At 38.4% G+C, this 13,287-nt stretch overlaps 3 protein-coding genes and 1 non-coding gene across 5 annotated transcripts; 2 read left to right on the plus strand and 2 right to left on the minus strand.

Annotated features, from left to right (window-relative positions):
* Positions 1-636: 636 nt before the first annotated feature.
* LOC133467747 (cytochrome c oxidase subunit 7B, mitochondrial) lies at positions 637-1,978 on the minus strand. The gene is made up of 3 exons (XM_061752961.1): positions 1,834-1,978; positions 951-1,066; positions 637-841 (listed from the first exon to the last, which is right to left on the minus strand). Exons 1-3 carry the CDS (start codon positions 1,868-1,870, stop codon positions 758-760), a joined length of 237 nt encoding a protein of 78 aa, XP_061608945.1. The 5' UTR covers positions 1,871-1,978; the 3' UTR covers positions 637-757.
* Positions 1,979-2,151: 173 nt separating this feature from the next.
* trnal-caa (transfer RNA leucine (anticodon CAA)) lies at positions 2,152-2,262 on the plus strand. Its single transcript has 2 exons — positions 2,152-2,189; positions 2,217-2,262. It is a non-coding gene; the product is annotated as a tRNA-Leu (tRNA).
* A 709-nt stretch (positions 2,263-2,971) lies between these two features.
* On the minus strand, positions 2,972-6,160 carry pgrmc1 (progesterone receptor membrane component 1). The gene is made up of 3 exons (XM_061752960.1): positions 5,806-6,160; positions 4,239-4,394; positions 2,972-3,620 (listed from the first exon to the last, which is right to left on the minus strand). Exons 1-3 carry the CDS (start codon positions 6,098-6,100, stop codon positions 3,526-3,528), a joined length of 546 nt encoding a protein of 181 aa, XP_061608944.1. The 5' UTR covers positions 6,101-6,160; the 3' UTR covers positions 2,972-3,525.
* A 911-nt stretch (positions 6,161-7,071) lies between these two features.
* On the plus strand, positions 7,072-12,512 carry rab24 (RAB24, member RAS oncogene family). Of its 2 annotated transcripts, none has more exons than XM_061752958.1 (9): positions 7,072-7,488; positions 8,066-8,263; positions 8,766-8,834; positions 8,998-9,076; positions 9,621-9,688; positions 9,770-9,869; positions 10,071-10,121; positions 10,360-10,419; positions 11,439-12,512. In XM_061752958.1, the coding sequence occupies exons 2-9, from the start codon at positions 8,147-8,149 to the stop codon at positions 11,507-11,509; spliced, it is 615 nt and encodes a 204-aa protein (XP_061608942.1). In that variant the 5' UTR covers positions 7,072-7,488; positions 8,066-8,146; the 3' UTR covers positions 11,510-12,512. The 2 variants fall into 2 exon arrangements, with proteins under 2 accessions (XP_061608942.1, XP_061608943.1); XM_061752959.1 differs by having other exon boundaries at positions 11,442-12,512.
* Positions 12,513-13,287: the final 775 nt, after the last annotated feature.

Genomic DNA, 13,287 nt, shown 5'->3' on the forward strand with positions numbered 1-13,287 from the left:
GATTTATTCAGTAACTTTCAGTAGCTTTAGCCAACTTATATAAATATAAACATTGCATTCATATTTTTAGAGCCACGGAATTAAAAAGTTAAAAACAGTGGTCGTTAAAAAAAATACAAAGTTATGTTATTGTATGGTTATTACATTTGGAAAGGGATATTTTAATCTCACCAATATGGATTGTTTTGCCACTCAATAATACATTTCATTGGCTCTCAAATTGCTACAGGTTAAAAGCGTATATAAGTAAACAGTAATGATTTGGTTGGCACAAAACATATACTGTATATGAGAAGAGGTTTTAAGAGAATTTCAAAGTTCTTCATTCAATTTAGACAGGCACTTTTTTGTCATTACCGGCTACTCCTAAAAACTTGTGTAGTAATAGAAAATAAAATTAACACTCACATTTTACTGAAACAACATTTGTGCGTGCCAAGTGCTTAATTTTGATACTGTTAAAATAGTCATTTTTAACCTGTGTGGACAAGTGGCGGGAGGGGGTTGATCGTTATAAGCATGAAAAACATTTTGTGTTGCACTATGTATGAAAAAGGCTTTATAAATAAAGTTTGATGACAATTACAGTTCATTCACAGAGCTTGAAACATAAATTTAAAAAAAAAACACAACAACTCTAGAATCACATTTAATTTATTGGGACAATATTGAAACACAGGCAGATATTTACTGTTCGTCTGTACAGCCAGAAGGTTTTTGTTTGGATCTCTACCATGGCGGCTTTTTTTGTTTCGTTTTACTCGTCAGCCTCCCTCCAAGGTTTGGGCATGACCTTCCCAACAGGGGACAGATTCCAGGTGATGCCAGTCTGAGTCACCACCTGCAGAAGGGGAGGAAAAAAGCAGACTCACTCACATTTTAAAATTCTGTACTGCACGTACCCCGCTAAAGTACCCCGACTGCGATCGACGCAATTAAGTGACACTTACGTATGACCACACAGCTGTGCAGAAGGCAAAGCCGCCGACCAACATGCCGGTGCCATACTTGGAGTGGAAATCCTGTGGAGCGGTGGATCCGTGCCTCACTTGCCGTGCAGCTTGACCTGGAAGAAAACAGGAGTAATACGCAAGAGGATTACATGTTGTGCATTTCAAACCACTTTGCCTGAGGAATGCCCCTGCTAGTTAAACGCTAACATAAGATGGAAAACACTTTAGACTGGCTAACGAAGAGCAGCGACAGGCATGGTGTCAAACTCAAGGTCCGGGGGCCACATACGCCCTGTCACATCAATTTATGTGGGCTGCGATAGCAAATTATTTGTATCAACTTCCGTGATTCTCGCCAACTTAAAATCTCTACCAAAATTTCACATCGTTTCAATGGGGAAAGGTTTTAGATAGGAGTATTTACTGATAATGAGCACGTCACGGAGCAGTGGTGGAACGATCATGTTTTGGCATTGAACATTTAGTTTAATCTTCAGGTATCATTATATTAGGAAGAAACGCCAGTTTTACAAACTTTTCTGCTGCGTTAGTTGTAAACAACGACGCGGTTCCGACTTACGTACAATTGCAACTCCCACTCTACAGAAAAATCACAATGAAGTGTCAAGCAATGTCACTTTCTAAAAACGCATACAACATATAGTCTTAACTAAAAAAATTAAGGCCTTTAATACTAAAACAACATGTGAAAAACGTAGTTGTTGGCATTAGCTTGCTTGTTAGCACGCTGACCGCGGTGGTGACCCAGCGGAGACTCGAGTACAAACGCTAATTACCTAAATATAGCATGAATTTTAAACAATGTAAAATAAAAATAAAATAAAATAAATATGTATTCAGTAACGACACTTTGTCTTACCGGTGATGTTCACGGCGGCTTTCGCGAATCTGTACATGTCGCCTTGCCTGGTGCGTTAGATACCCTTGAACGGCGGAAGTGGAATATGGCCGGATAATCGCAAAACGCCGGAAATGACGTGTAATTATCAAGCGCATGCGCACTGGGTGTTTTCTACTTTAACGTAACAAGGAAAAGTGTGCTTGTTTACGCTTTGGGGCATTAAAAACACAAATGTATTACATACTTGTTTTGAGGAGAGAAAAAAAAGTTGAATTCCGTCCATACCTCGTTATGGAACATATAAAAGCTGATATGTTGGCAACCGTCCTCATCAGTGTCAGGATGGCCGAGTGGTCTAAGGCGCCAGACTCAAGGACTGAACTCCTTCCGGTAAACGGGTATTCTGGTCTCCGAATGGAGGCGTGGGTTCGAATCCCACTTCTGACACATACAATTTTTTGTTTTAAGGCATTAAAGTACTGATCCTCATGTATAAGCAACGTGGCACAAGAGTACAAACTGTAATTTTATAAATGTAAAATCAAAATTAAGCTTTCTTTTTCAATCCAGTAAGTTATAGTACAATTGCACTGTCATGTTAAGTAAAGGTAATGTAAATGTCCTTTTATATACCCCTTGTTTTATTCCTGATTTCTGGTTTTACAGCTTTTATTATCTCAGAAGGACGAATTTATTTTTTTTTTGCTTTGAATTGTGAGCAAAAATTTACAATGGGAACTGTACGGTGGCAGTGAAATCAACGCAGAAATGCTTTACAGAGACATTTGGAAATAAATGATGCAGCAACACATGTAGACAGACAATAACAATACAGCAGACATGTTTTCTTCATCTTCTGCAAAACAGTGAAAACTACTGAATAAGCTGCAATGAATTAATCAGCATGCACACACTGTTTAATTCTTTACATTCAACTTAATTGTTCTTAGATGTTTGAATAAAGCTCAATATTAACCAGTGCTAGTTTCCTTACAAACATTTCATCATTTTTTCCAGGAGATTGGCATTTTCATTCATTTTGATGGGGAAAGACGATTTGAGATACAAATGCTTTGAGTTCCGAGCATGGTCACACAACAAATTAAACCCGTATCTGAAGACACCACTGTATAAGAAAACATCAAGAAAACAGAAATTGCATTATTTAAATTGGTTTATTTATTAAATCGATAACATTTCCAGCCTGACAGTATTATGACATTCAGTCTGTATGTACAAACCTTAGCAAATGACAGTTATTACCTTAATGAATTTACATTAATGGAGAGTATGTGGTGTTTTAACTGGAATGACGGCGGAAAAAGAAAAGCATGATTTCATATGAAAAGATTACGCTTGGTCCAACTCATTTAAAAAAAAAAAAAAAAAAAAAAAGTTCCCTAATTGCTTACATTTGCTCTGATTGACTCCTCCCCCTTTCCTTTCCAGAAGGGCTGTGCCTGTGCTGCCTCGGTATAAAGTCATCCGTGACTTTTAATCAACATGAACATACTTATTTGAGCAAGTTTGACATGACATGAAGAGTTTGTAAAACAATGCAACGAGCCAGTTTATAGTAACTGGTTATTTATGTAAGCTACCGTAACCTTCGCGTGAGCTTGACAGCATTTCAGTAATAACACAGAAGATAGCGCAATAAGGCATCCACGTCTTTTTCCACCCTCCACTACTCTCCACGTTTTTATTCTCTTAGTCTGCTTTCTTTTCCTTCCCTTCTTCGTCGTCCGTGTACTCCGTCGGCTCCTCGCCGGGCTTCAGCAGCTTGCCGATGTAGTCGTATTTAACTGTCATGGCAGAAAATGGGACAAATATTCAGAATTTCACCTTTTAGCTTGACCGTGAGCCTAAGTAAGCATACATTGAAATCGCTTCTTTATGAAAAACGTTTAAAAACAAATAGTGGTTATTTTTTTTGGGGGGGGGGGGGGGGGGGGGATTAGTGGCATTTCACTTCATATCAATGGAAAACTGATTGTAGAAACAAGTAAACTGAGTTGCAAGCTTGATAATAATAAATAATAAGTTATTTTATTTTAAGGCGCCTTTCAAGCCACTTAAGGTCACCATACATAGTTAAAATACACAAAATATATTGTAAGAACTTGTAACTGAAGCACTTATTACACAGTAAAATGCACAACATTTGCTATTATACTGTCTTTTCCAGCATTTGGGAATAATATTCTGTCTATTAACTATCAATAATAATAAAAAAAAAAACTATAAAAGTTAGAGACTGTTCATTTCTTCAAAAGTGGGCTAACCAAGAAGCTTATTTTTATTTATTTTCAAGTTATCCCTTAAAAATAGTCCAAATATGGCAGTATATGTAAATATAGTAAATATGGCAACAAGGAAACAAAGTTAATATTTGTAGCGGAGAGACTCTTTCCGGCACTCACGCGTGAACTGCGCCTCCCACTCGGAGAGGCTCTCCTGCTGCGCGGCGTTAAGGTCCGACAAGTCGTCGTGTTGGTCTTTCAGGGCCTCCCCGCCCAGGCAGAACGTGGCCAGGCCTCGGGACGCGTCCCTGCCGGCGAAGACGCCGTACGGCCCCTCTGGAGGACGCAGCATGGAAAATTGACTTTTTCATGGCTTGTATACAAATGGTTGTCTATTTGGAGTACCTGGACACCCATCAAGTGTGAAATTAAACAGTTACCTTCAGAGGCGCAACAATTAATCTATTAGTCGACAACTAATCCATACACTATTTTGAGAATAGATTAATTGTTTTAATTTACCTTCAGAGGCAAGTGAAAATGCTTTTATTATCTTTATATAGTTGAGTTTTTTTTTGGGGGGGGGGGATGCAAAGATAAGTGTTAGCTTCTGATAAACGGCACACACTTGATCACAAAGTTGTCGACACGGTGTGGGGCTATTTGAGTGCGGACTGCATGCGCCAACATGCACGGATCCGCGCACCAGTTGACAAGTCTATGAAGTGCTGCCTCCGCGAGTGAAAACGCTTTTATCGTCTCGACGGGCACTCGCTTTTATTCAACCCTTTGAAGTCAAGTCTGCTGGCTTGTTAACCGTGTCGTCACGGTAACGAAAGCTATACTAAGCAGTTTATGAGGTGGGGTGACCTGTCGCTCATTTGCACCAGACGGTCTAATATCAGCAATAGGTCAAATTGGGTGTCAAATTCTTGGAGTCTTTTGACAAAAGGACACAAAAGAACTGTATAATGATTTTGGTTGGGAAATGCTTATTATGTCTCCTTCCATACTTGATGCTCACACGTGGAACATATCACTTGGGTGCGTGAGTGATGGGATTGACTCTGTGGCTGGGCGTGTAGTGCAAAGAATTAAAATAAAAAATAAAAAAATATATATATGACAGCAGTGTGCAATGCTGGTCAGAGGTTACACGCAACAGAGATTGCAAATCTGAGATGAGATAACGGCGATGAGCTCCCACTGGGGGAAAATTTTTCCAAGGTAGCAGAAAATGTTCATGAAGATGGAAAAGCGGTGCAGATTTACATTGAACCAGACTAGGAACTGTTCATAATCTTTCGAGAGCCTCTGAAGTAGCTCTAATGAGTGCCTAAATTAGGTGTTCGGTGAAGTTGCTTTCTTGGGATTGGGCCAAAACAAACAAAAACATGAACGATGTGTGCTAATGGGATTCACTTAAATGGACTTGTGAAATTTGCACAGAAGGAAGACAAATATCATCAAGTAGTTGGCGAGAATGCACTTCAAAACAACACGCATGACTATATCTTAAATTAAAAACTGAGTATGTTGTCTTCTTAATAGGCAATCTTTGGTTTCAAGGCTGCTCTGTCGTGGAACGAGATACCAGCCCGAAACCCCAAAATTGAGGAATGTCGCCCTCTTTACGTTGCTTCAGCGCGATCAATTGAGCGTTAGCTAAGTTCCGTCGGCGATAAAAGGTCCCAATAAAGCATTCGGCTTCCGCAGAAGTTGTGTGGGAACATCCAGTCAAGCTTACCCGGCCCGTAGAACTTGTTGCCTCTGGTCACGTCGAACACTTTTCCATTGACAGCCATGAGGATCCTCGGACTCTGCACTCCATCGTAAGGCTTCAACTCTTCCAGGGTGAAGTCTCTTTTCTTCAATTTGGGGAGCGGCTGCTCCGCCTCGTCCACCTCCGGCTGCTTGTCCCCGCGTAAGATTTTATACAGCAGGAACAGACACAAGGTGAGCAAGGTCAGGTTCAAAGGGGACGTGAAAATCTCCTGTAAGATTCCGCCTGAAGTTGTTTCGTGGTCTTCTGCTTCAGCCATGTTGAGTCTATCCGTGTTTTCCTCTGTGTGTGCGTGTCTGGAGACTGAGAGAAGTGATGTGTTGTAAGCCAATCAGAGCTCTCGGATCTGGGACGCCACCGCGGCGTTGACCAATCACATAAGGCTACACGCTAGCCAAACACATATGAAAGACAATAAATCCGATTAAATTAATGTTGAATTACTGCCATCGTGCGGGTCACGTACTAATTTGCGTGATTGTAGAAGTCATTATGAAGATGTTTTTATTATTATGTTTATATGGTGTGCTATCAATGCTACTGTATGAATAATTTATTGAATCAAAAAAAAAATCTTATTTTCAGTGGCGAAGTGGCGTGTTTGTGGTTCTTACCCAAAAAGAACGCAGATTTTTTTTAAAACCTAAATGTGGTCAATAAAGTCTATTGTCTTGCTACTCTTGTTAATGTTTTTTTAAAATCATATATATATATAATATCCTGACTACTATAAATGTGTATTGTCCTATTTTACAAAGCTTTACAATTACAAAAAATGTACTTTGAAAAGTACTGATATGGCTCCTAGCTCGTTTATTCCGTCCATAAACAAGCCGAGGTGGCGTTTTTAGTTCCTTCACAAACATACGATGTTTTTTTTTTCAACCAATTTGGCCAATAAATCAGATTATCGTGCTATTAATTTGAATATGACTATTTCCCGTTTTCGAAAAAAATACTAAATGCAATAAATCCCAGTTAGTCTCTTCTGTCGGAAACAAAGAGATGTGTTTAGATTCCTTCCTAAACGCAAATGTCGAGTTGGATATTTTTTTTTTTAAACCAAACTTGTCAATAAGGCGGATTGTCGTGCTTTTCATTATGAATATGAATATAATAGTAGATTTTAAAAAGCGACACGTGTTTTTATGTTTAGTGTTACAAAGCGAACTTGCCTGAGTCCCATCTTATTTCTTCCGTCTATACACAAGCCGAGGTGACGTGTGTATTTTGGTTCCTACCCGAGCAAACAAAGCGGAATTCGAGAAATTTCCCCCTCGGGCGCGTCGCTTGGTTCTTCTTTTAGCCGCCCGTCCGTCCTTTCATAACATCCCCAGTTTAACAAGCGGAAACTATGTTCATTTTTTATTCCTGGAACATTTTCTAACTCCGGCGTATTCTGCCATTGCGCAACAGTGGAGGACACGTTCACGAATAGCAGCCGGCTTAGCTTACGTAAATTTAGCTTAGTTTAGCTTGACGAGGCTGGGCTGAGATGACAAGCGGCTTTTACTGCCACCTTCACGGCCGTAAAAAACATTTTGTAGCCGCCGATGTCAACGTCACTTTTACGGCTTTCTGCTGCTGTTGCTGCTGTTGTGGAGCGACCATGAAGACGTGTTGAGTTCAGCTTAGTTTAGCTGCTAGGTAAGATCTCCAATTTCCCCCTCAGCCACCAGCGTTTGATTATTTACTGATTATTATCATTATTATTATTTTGTGAGCTTGACATGAGTTGTTGTTGTTATAAACTCGCAAAACATACCAGAAAAAAAATCTGATATATTACTAAAAGTAATCAAGAGTGTTAATTTTAGTCCTCGATACTGTAAAAAATATATTCATAAAAAATAGTAGTTATACTTTACTTCCCTTAAGTATATATATAAAAAAAACAATCTGGTATTATAAAGTCACCCTGAGAAGATAAAAATATGAAAAATACCCAAATCTATGAGATTAAAGTTATTTAACGAGAAAAAAAAGTTGGATACTGTATTGTCGAGTTAGTCTTATATATTCTCAAGTTTAAAGTTATAATTTTACTTGACTGAAGTTGCATATTTTCGAGATTGAAGTCATAATACCTATTGTAAAATAGTATATTTGTAATTATCTTTTTTTATTTGGACTAAAACAACAGATTGTGTAACTGCCCCTATAATGCTATTTCAAAATTGTATTTTGATTAATTTAAATAAACCTGTTGTGCATCCTTTCGCAGGCCAGCTCTTCCTTCCACGTTCACTTCCTCCTTCCTCTTCCTGCTTTTGTGCCCCACGTCCACACGAAGCTGTTGAGGAGTATGAGCGCCATGCGCGTGGACGCCAAGGTGGTGATGCTGGGCAAGGAGAGCGTGGGCAAGACCAGCCTTGTGGAGCGATACGTCCATCACCGCTTCCTGGTCGGACCCTATCAGAACGTAAGAACTGTCAATTCGGTCGTATTTATACATTTCGAGATTACGGTTGTATTATCAGGAGAAGAAAGATGAATATTTTCCAGGAATAAAAGGTTTAATATTACAACTTTACTCTCATAATATAACAGCATTTTATCTAAAACATAGATTTTTTTGGGGGGGACAAAAATTAGCACCTTTTTTTTGTGTTGTTGAAAAAATGCGACTATTCTCATAATGTTATGTTACTTTTATCTAAAAAAAAATATATTATGATGATGCGAATAAAGTCAGAATATTATGATTTTTAGCCTCAAATATCCAATTTTTTGTTGACAATATACAAAAGGTTTAGAGGATTTTTTTCTACATATTTTCAAGATTAAATTTGGAATAAGAATAAAGTTGTATATTTTTTAGATTAAAGTCTTATTTTTATGAAAAAATGTTGCCATTGCTGTTTGCCACAATATTTGAAATGTGATTTATTTTTATTTTTTTTATATTCCCCCCCTCCTTCCAGACTATCGGTGCCGCCTTTGTGGCCAAACCAATCCAGGTGGGATACAAAGTGATCACTTTGGGAATATGGGTGAGTCTAGTCACATTCATCACCATCCCGTGACATCACGTTTACTACACAAACACCAGACTTTTTTTTTTTTTCCCTCCACGCTTTGTATAATAATTTTAATCACATGAGGATGGATGTTTTTTTTTTTTTTTTTTTTTTCCCTGGTCTCTCACACTACCAGGACACGGCCGGTTCTGAACGCTATGAAGCCATGAGCAGAATCTATTACAGAGGAGCCCGGGCGGCCGTCGTCTGCTACGGTAAATTCCGTACGCTGGCGGCCATTTTATGTTTTTTTTATTTATGTTTGGATGCTGTTATTTGAAATGGATTGAAAATAAAATCCAATTGTCTTGTTTTTTTTAACCATAGTTGAAACATCAACATGGATTCATAATGTTTATTAAATAACATTTATAATTAGATATTTAAGTTTTGTGTTTATTTTATACTTTAAAATTTTATTTTAATAATTTCTTGAAATATTTTCATTCAGTTTAACAGTTTAGTTTTCTGGTTTTTAGGATTTTTCTGAGATGTCATGAAACATTCATAACATGATAAAAACAAAAACTAAAATCTCAAAATAATTTTCAATTTTTTACCTGGGGGAAAAAAATCTTTACACTTTACTTCCTTTTCACTCTTAAGATCATTTGGTTAAAAAAAAAAAAAAAAAAGATGGATTTGCAGATGATCATATTGACCCTCAAACATTTTTGGAGGAAACTTCTTGCGCTCTGAGTTCTTGGGTTTCCATACAGAAGCACACTTTATCTGCGTATTTTTTGTACTTTTTTTTAGATCTGACGGACAGCAGCAGTTTCCAGCGAGCTCGTTTTTGGGTGAAAGAACTGCAAAACTGCGAGGAGGTACGAGAGCTTCTCAGAGGATAATGGGCTCTTATTGTGTTTTAACGTGTTTTGTTTGTTTGTTTTTCAATGCGTCTACAGCAATGTAAGATCTACCTGTGCGGTACCAAGAGCGACCTGATCCAAGGAGACCGGACTCTGCGTCAGATCGACTACCACGACACTCAGGACTTTGTTGAAGGTGACAGCACGTTCCCCGCCAAACTGCGCTAATTCAAAAAGGGGAAACTGGGATTTACCGTTGAAATAAACTGTGAAATCAGGCTGTGAGGAACCACTGAGCAGTTAGTCAAATGGGCTGATTGTAAAATGTTTCCTCTGTAGTCACATCCTGAATGACTTGACTGTTCTCGTTTGTTTATGTATTTTTATTTTTTTGTAGAGATTGGCGCGCAGCATTTTGAGACCTCAAGCAAAACAGGAAGCAACGTGGGTGAGTTACGATTGCCCGCAGACATGCTTGCTCATCTGACGCTTGTATTTATGTATTCATAGTTTATACAGATTTCACGAATGCTGAGGTGGAGGATGCACGGGAAATGCTATTTTTTTTTTCAAATCCGTTTCAAAGTTTGATCCTTGGGGTAATTGAGTTGTTAGAGCGTAACGCAGACTTTCTATAAAGTCAATTAAGACTGAAAGTTAAACTCAAAGCCTCTTTATCGCCACAGATGAGCTGTTCCAGAAAGTGGCCGAGGACTACAACAATGCCACCTTCCAGTACATGACAGGTGAGCCTCCTCGTCAAACATTATGAGCACTGTCGGCCCGAAAAATAAATGAATTGAGATGGATTTAGCTACGGTCGGCGTTTTTGCATGGGGACAGTGAGCAGGTTTGTATTACACTCAATACCACATTTTCCCCATAGTCACACTTAAATTTTGGTCTTCTTTTAGCCATTTCAAAGGATTCACGTTACTTTAAAAAAATTTCCAAACAGCACTACATTATTAAAATACTAATTTGTAAGGTTAAGGCGTTAAAAAAAAACAAAAACAAATCACTCATTCATTTTTCATTAACAAATCATTTTGCCTTGTTTTTCATCAGGACTGAAAAATCAATCCATTTAGTTTTTAACGTGTCGCTGAGCAGGTTTAAAACAACGTGTTTTATTTTTCTCAAGCTGCTAAAGGCACGCCTCGTGTTTTGAAACCCATGGGTTTCAAAAGCGGTGTCATGAACCCTTTCTCACCTATTCAGAGCAAATAGAAAGGGACTTGGTACAGATCCTTCTAGAGCTCCTTTCTGCTCTTAACAGGAAATAGAATAGGACCTAGTCCACATCCCTGGAGGACACCTTTTTGCTTTTATAGAACCATTTAGATTTTAGACCCATAGGTGTGGTAGACCCTTACAACCCCTTTATTGCCAACAGAGGATGACCTAATACACATTCTGTGAGAATGCCTTTCTGCTGTCGAGCCATAGGTGTCATAAACCCTTTACAGCAAATAGAAGGTTACCAAGTAAACGTCCCTGCAGAACTTCTTCCTGTTCTTATATGAAAATGTACATACACCCTTCGAACAAGTTCACAGGAAATAGAAGAAGGCCTAGTACAGATCCCTGGAGAGCTCCTTTCTGCTGTTGAGCCATAGGTTTCTTAGAGCTTTATAGTAAATAGGAGACTTAATGCACATCCCTGGGGATCTTTCTGCTCTTCTTACAGTGTCTAAAATACATTTATTTTAAAGCCATATACATTACGTAGAAAACAAATCCAACACATTGTGCTGTGTTTCAGCAGAGGAAACGGGAGTGAACCTTGGCCAGAAGAAAGAGTCGTACTTCTACTCATGCTGCCACAGCAACTGACGCTGGACCGCGGAAAGGAAGACGCGTGCCGGATCAGGAGCGCGACTCCTAAGGAAAAAGAACATAAAAAAAGAAGAAAGTTTTTCTTTTGTGCCATGACCATGCCGAACTATTTGGAGGAGTCTCTGCTGGGTGGAGGTTTGAATTTAAGAACAAACATTTCATCTAGAAGGGGATCTTCTCTAAAGCTGTGCTGGTTGGAGACAAGACAACTGAGCTGCTGTGACTCATTTGATGAGTTTTTTTTGGGGAGGGTTATGCATTTTTCCTCCACAGCAAGTGTTTTAATAAGGTCAGTGACACGCTTCCACCAAAATACCCCAAGGATCAAGAATTAGAGCATATGTTACACTAAAATCTGCCTGTTTTGAGGGGGCGGCCCTGTCTCATGTAAGCAAGCCATCGCATACTGCTGGGCCTTTGGCAAGGACTGATTTTGTTACCATAACAACTAGGGAGTCTCCAAAACTAAGGCAAAATGCGAGCTCCCCTCAAATGGATTCTGGTCTCTGCGGATCTACCAAAAGTCCATGCAGCTCTCCTTACCTTTTGGCTTTTTCTGTAGTGTTTCCACCCCTTCGGTGTCCAGTAAAGGCTGCACATGAATGGTGGTTGCACTAAAGGCCACCACTGGCTAATGAAACCCGGATTGTGGTCTCTACTTCCTGTATCTCAGCATCACATGATTTTGGTCCTCAACTTGCATGGCCTGAGCTGCCTGAATGGAAAAAGTGACTGACTTTTCTACTTTTTTTGACACTCATTTTTCAAATTTTTTTCTCTTGCCTTTTTGCGCTTGTATCCTCTATTGGGAAAATTTGTCAACATACGGGAAGAAGACATCTAAATGGCATACTGACATGAAGTGACCTCAGATATTTACAGCGTTGTTTGACATTTAGCCGTCATTTGTTTGCGCACTTATTTATTGCCTTTTCAAATCATGGTGCCAAATAATGCTTAAAACTGCTTGAATCTTTTTTTTTTTTTTTTTCCTTACAAATACACGTCAAAGTGTTTAAACAATAATAGACCCTGAGGAATTACAAGCTCCAGAAAATGTTGTGTATAATGTTCCAGAAAATGTTGTGTATAATGTGCATATTTATAGATCATGAATGTGGCCTAAAGTACAAAATGATACCGTGCTGCTTTGTAACAAAATAATTTTGTTGGTTTTAAACATCCACCCTGTCTGTTTCATAAACTGTGAAATAAATGTTTGTGCATGGAAACAAGAAGAAAAAATAACAGCTGTTGTAAAATCCCTCAAAACCCACAAAATGTCCACACTGAATGAGTGAGTGTCCTTGACAGGAAATTACATTTTTGAGGGTAGATCTGTGTTTGTGGTGCATTCAGAGCCACTTAGCTTTTTTATTTATTTATTTATTTTAATTTTTCATATAAAATCTTCCCAAAAATATTTTTTACTTTTCTACTTGCTTTTTTTAATCGACTATTTTTTTCTGTATTTTTAGATTTAAAAGTTATAAGATGTCTTCATTTTTGACAGTCTATTATGTCGTGTACACTATTATCACACAAAACAAACATGGTAACATTAAAATGGAAATTTGCCACTTCCAGATCTACTTTTTATTTTGGCTTCATGTTGGGGCAGGAAAGAAAAAAAAATGAGGCCAGTACAAAGTGCTTATTTCACAACATATATATATATATATATATATATGTATATATATATATATTTATATTTACTGTATATTTATGTAGATTTTCGTGTATGGATGGTGGCGAGATGAAACCGGCTGGAATGA

The sequence above is a fragment of the Phyllopteryx taeniolatus genome, chromosome 17 (assembly GCF_024500385.1).
Source record: "Phyllopteryx taeniolatus isolate TA_2022b chromosome 17, UOR_Ptae_1.2, whole genome shotgun sequence".
Taxonomy (NCBI): Eukaryota; Metazoa; Chordata; class Actinopteri; order Syngnathiformes; family Syngnathidae; genus Phyllopteryx; species Phyllopteryx taeniolatus.

What these genes read in the sequence shown, in the direction of transcription:
- LOC133467747 (XM_061752961.1), bottom strand. Translation starts at nt 1,870, where the DNA reads ATGTACAGATTCGCGAAAGCCGCCGTGAACATCACCG. An exon ending in AGCCGCCGTGAACATCACCG is followed by an intron (nt 1,067 to 1,833) that starts GTAAGACAAAGT and finishes GTTTTCTTCCAG; the next exon opens with GTCAAGCTGCACGGCAAGTG. An exon ending in GCACAGCTGTGTGGTCATAC is followed by an intron (nt 842 to 950) that starts GTAAGTGTCACT and finishes CCCCTTCTGCAG; the next exon opens with GTGGTGACTCAGACTGGCAT.
- pgrmc1 (XM_061752960.1), bottom strand. Translation starts at nt 6,100, where the DNA reads ATGGCTGAAGCAGAAGACCACGAAACAACTTCAGGCGGAATCTTACAG. An exon ending in CAACAAGTTCTACGGGCCGG is followed by an intron (nt 4,395 to 5,805) that starts GTAAGCTTGACT and finishes TGCGTCCTCCAG; the next exon opens with AGGGGCCGTACGGCGTCTTC. An exon ending in GTGGGAGGCGCAGTTCACGC is followed by an intron (nt 3,621 to 4,238) that starts GTGAGTGCCGGA and finishes CTGCCATGACAG; the next exon opens with TTAAATACGACTACATCGGC.
- rab24 (XM_061752958.1), top strand. Translation starts at nt 8,147, where the DNA reads ATGAGCGCCATGCGCGTGGACGCCAAGGTGGTGATGCTGGGCAAGGAG. An exon ending in TGATCACTTTGGGAATATGG is followed by an intron (nt 8,835 to 8,997) that starts GTGAGTCTAGTC and finishes TCACACTACCAG; the next exon opens with GACACGGCCGGTTCTGAACG. An exon ending in GGCGGCCGTCGTCTGCTACG is followed by an intron (nt 9,077 to 9,620) that starts GTAAATTCCGTA and finishes ACTTTTTTTTAG; the next exon opens with ATCTGACGGACAGCAGCAGT.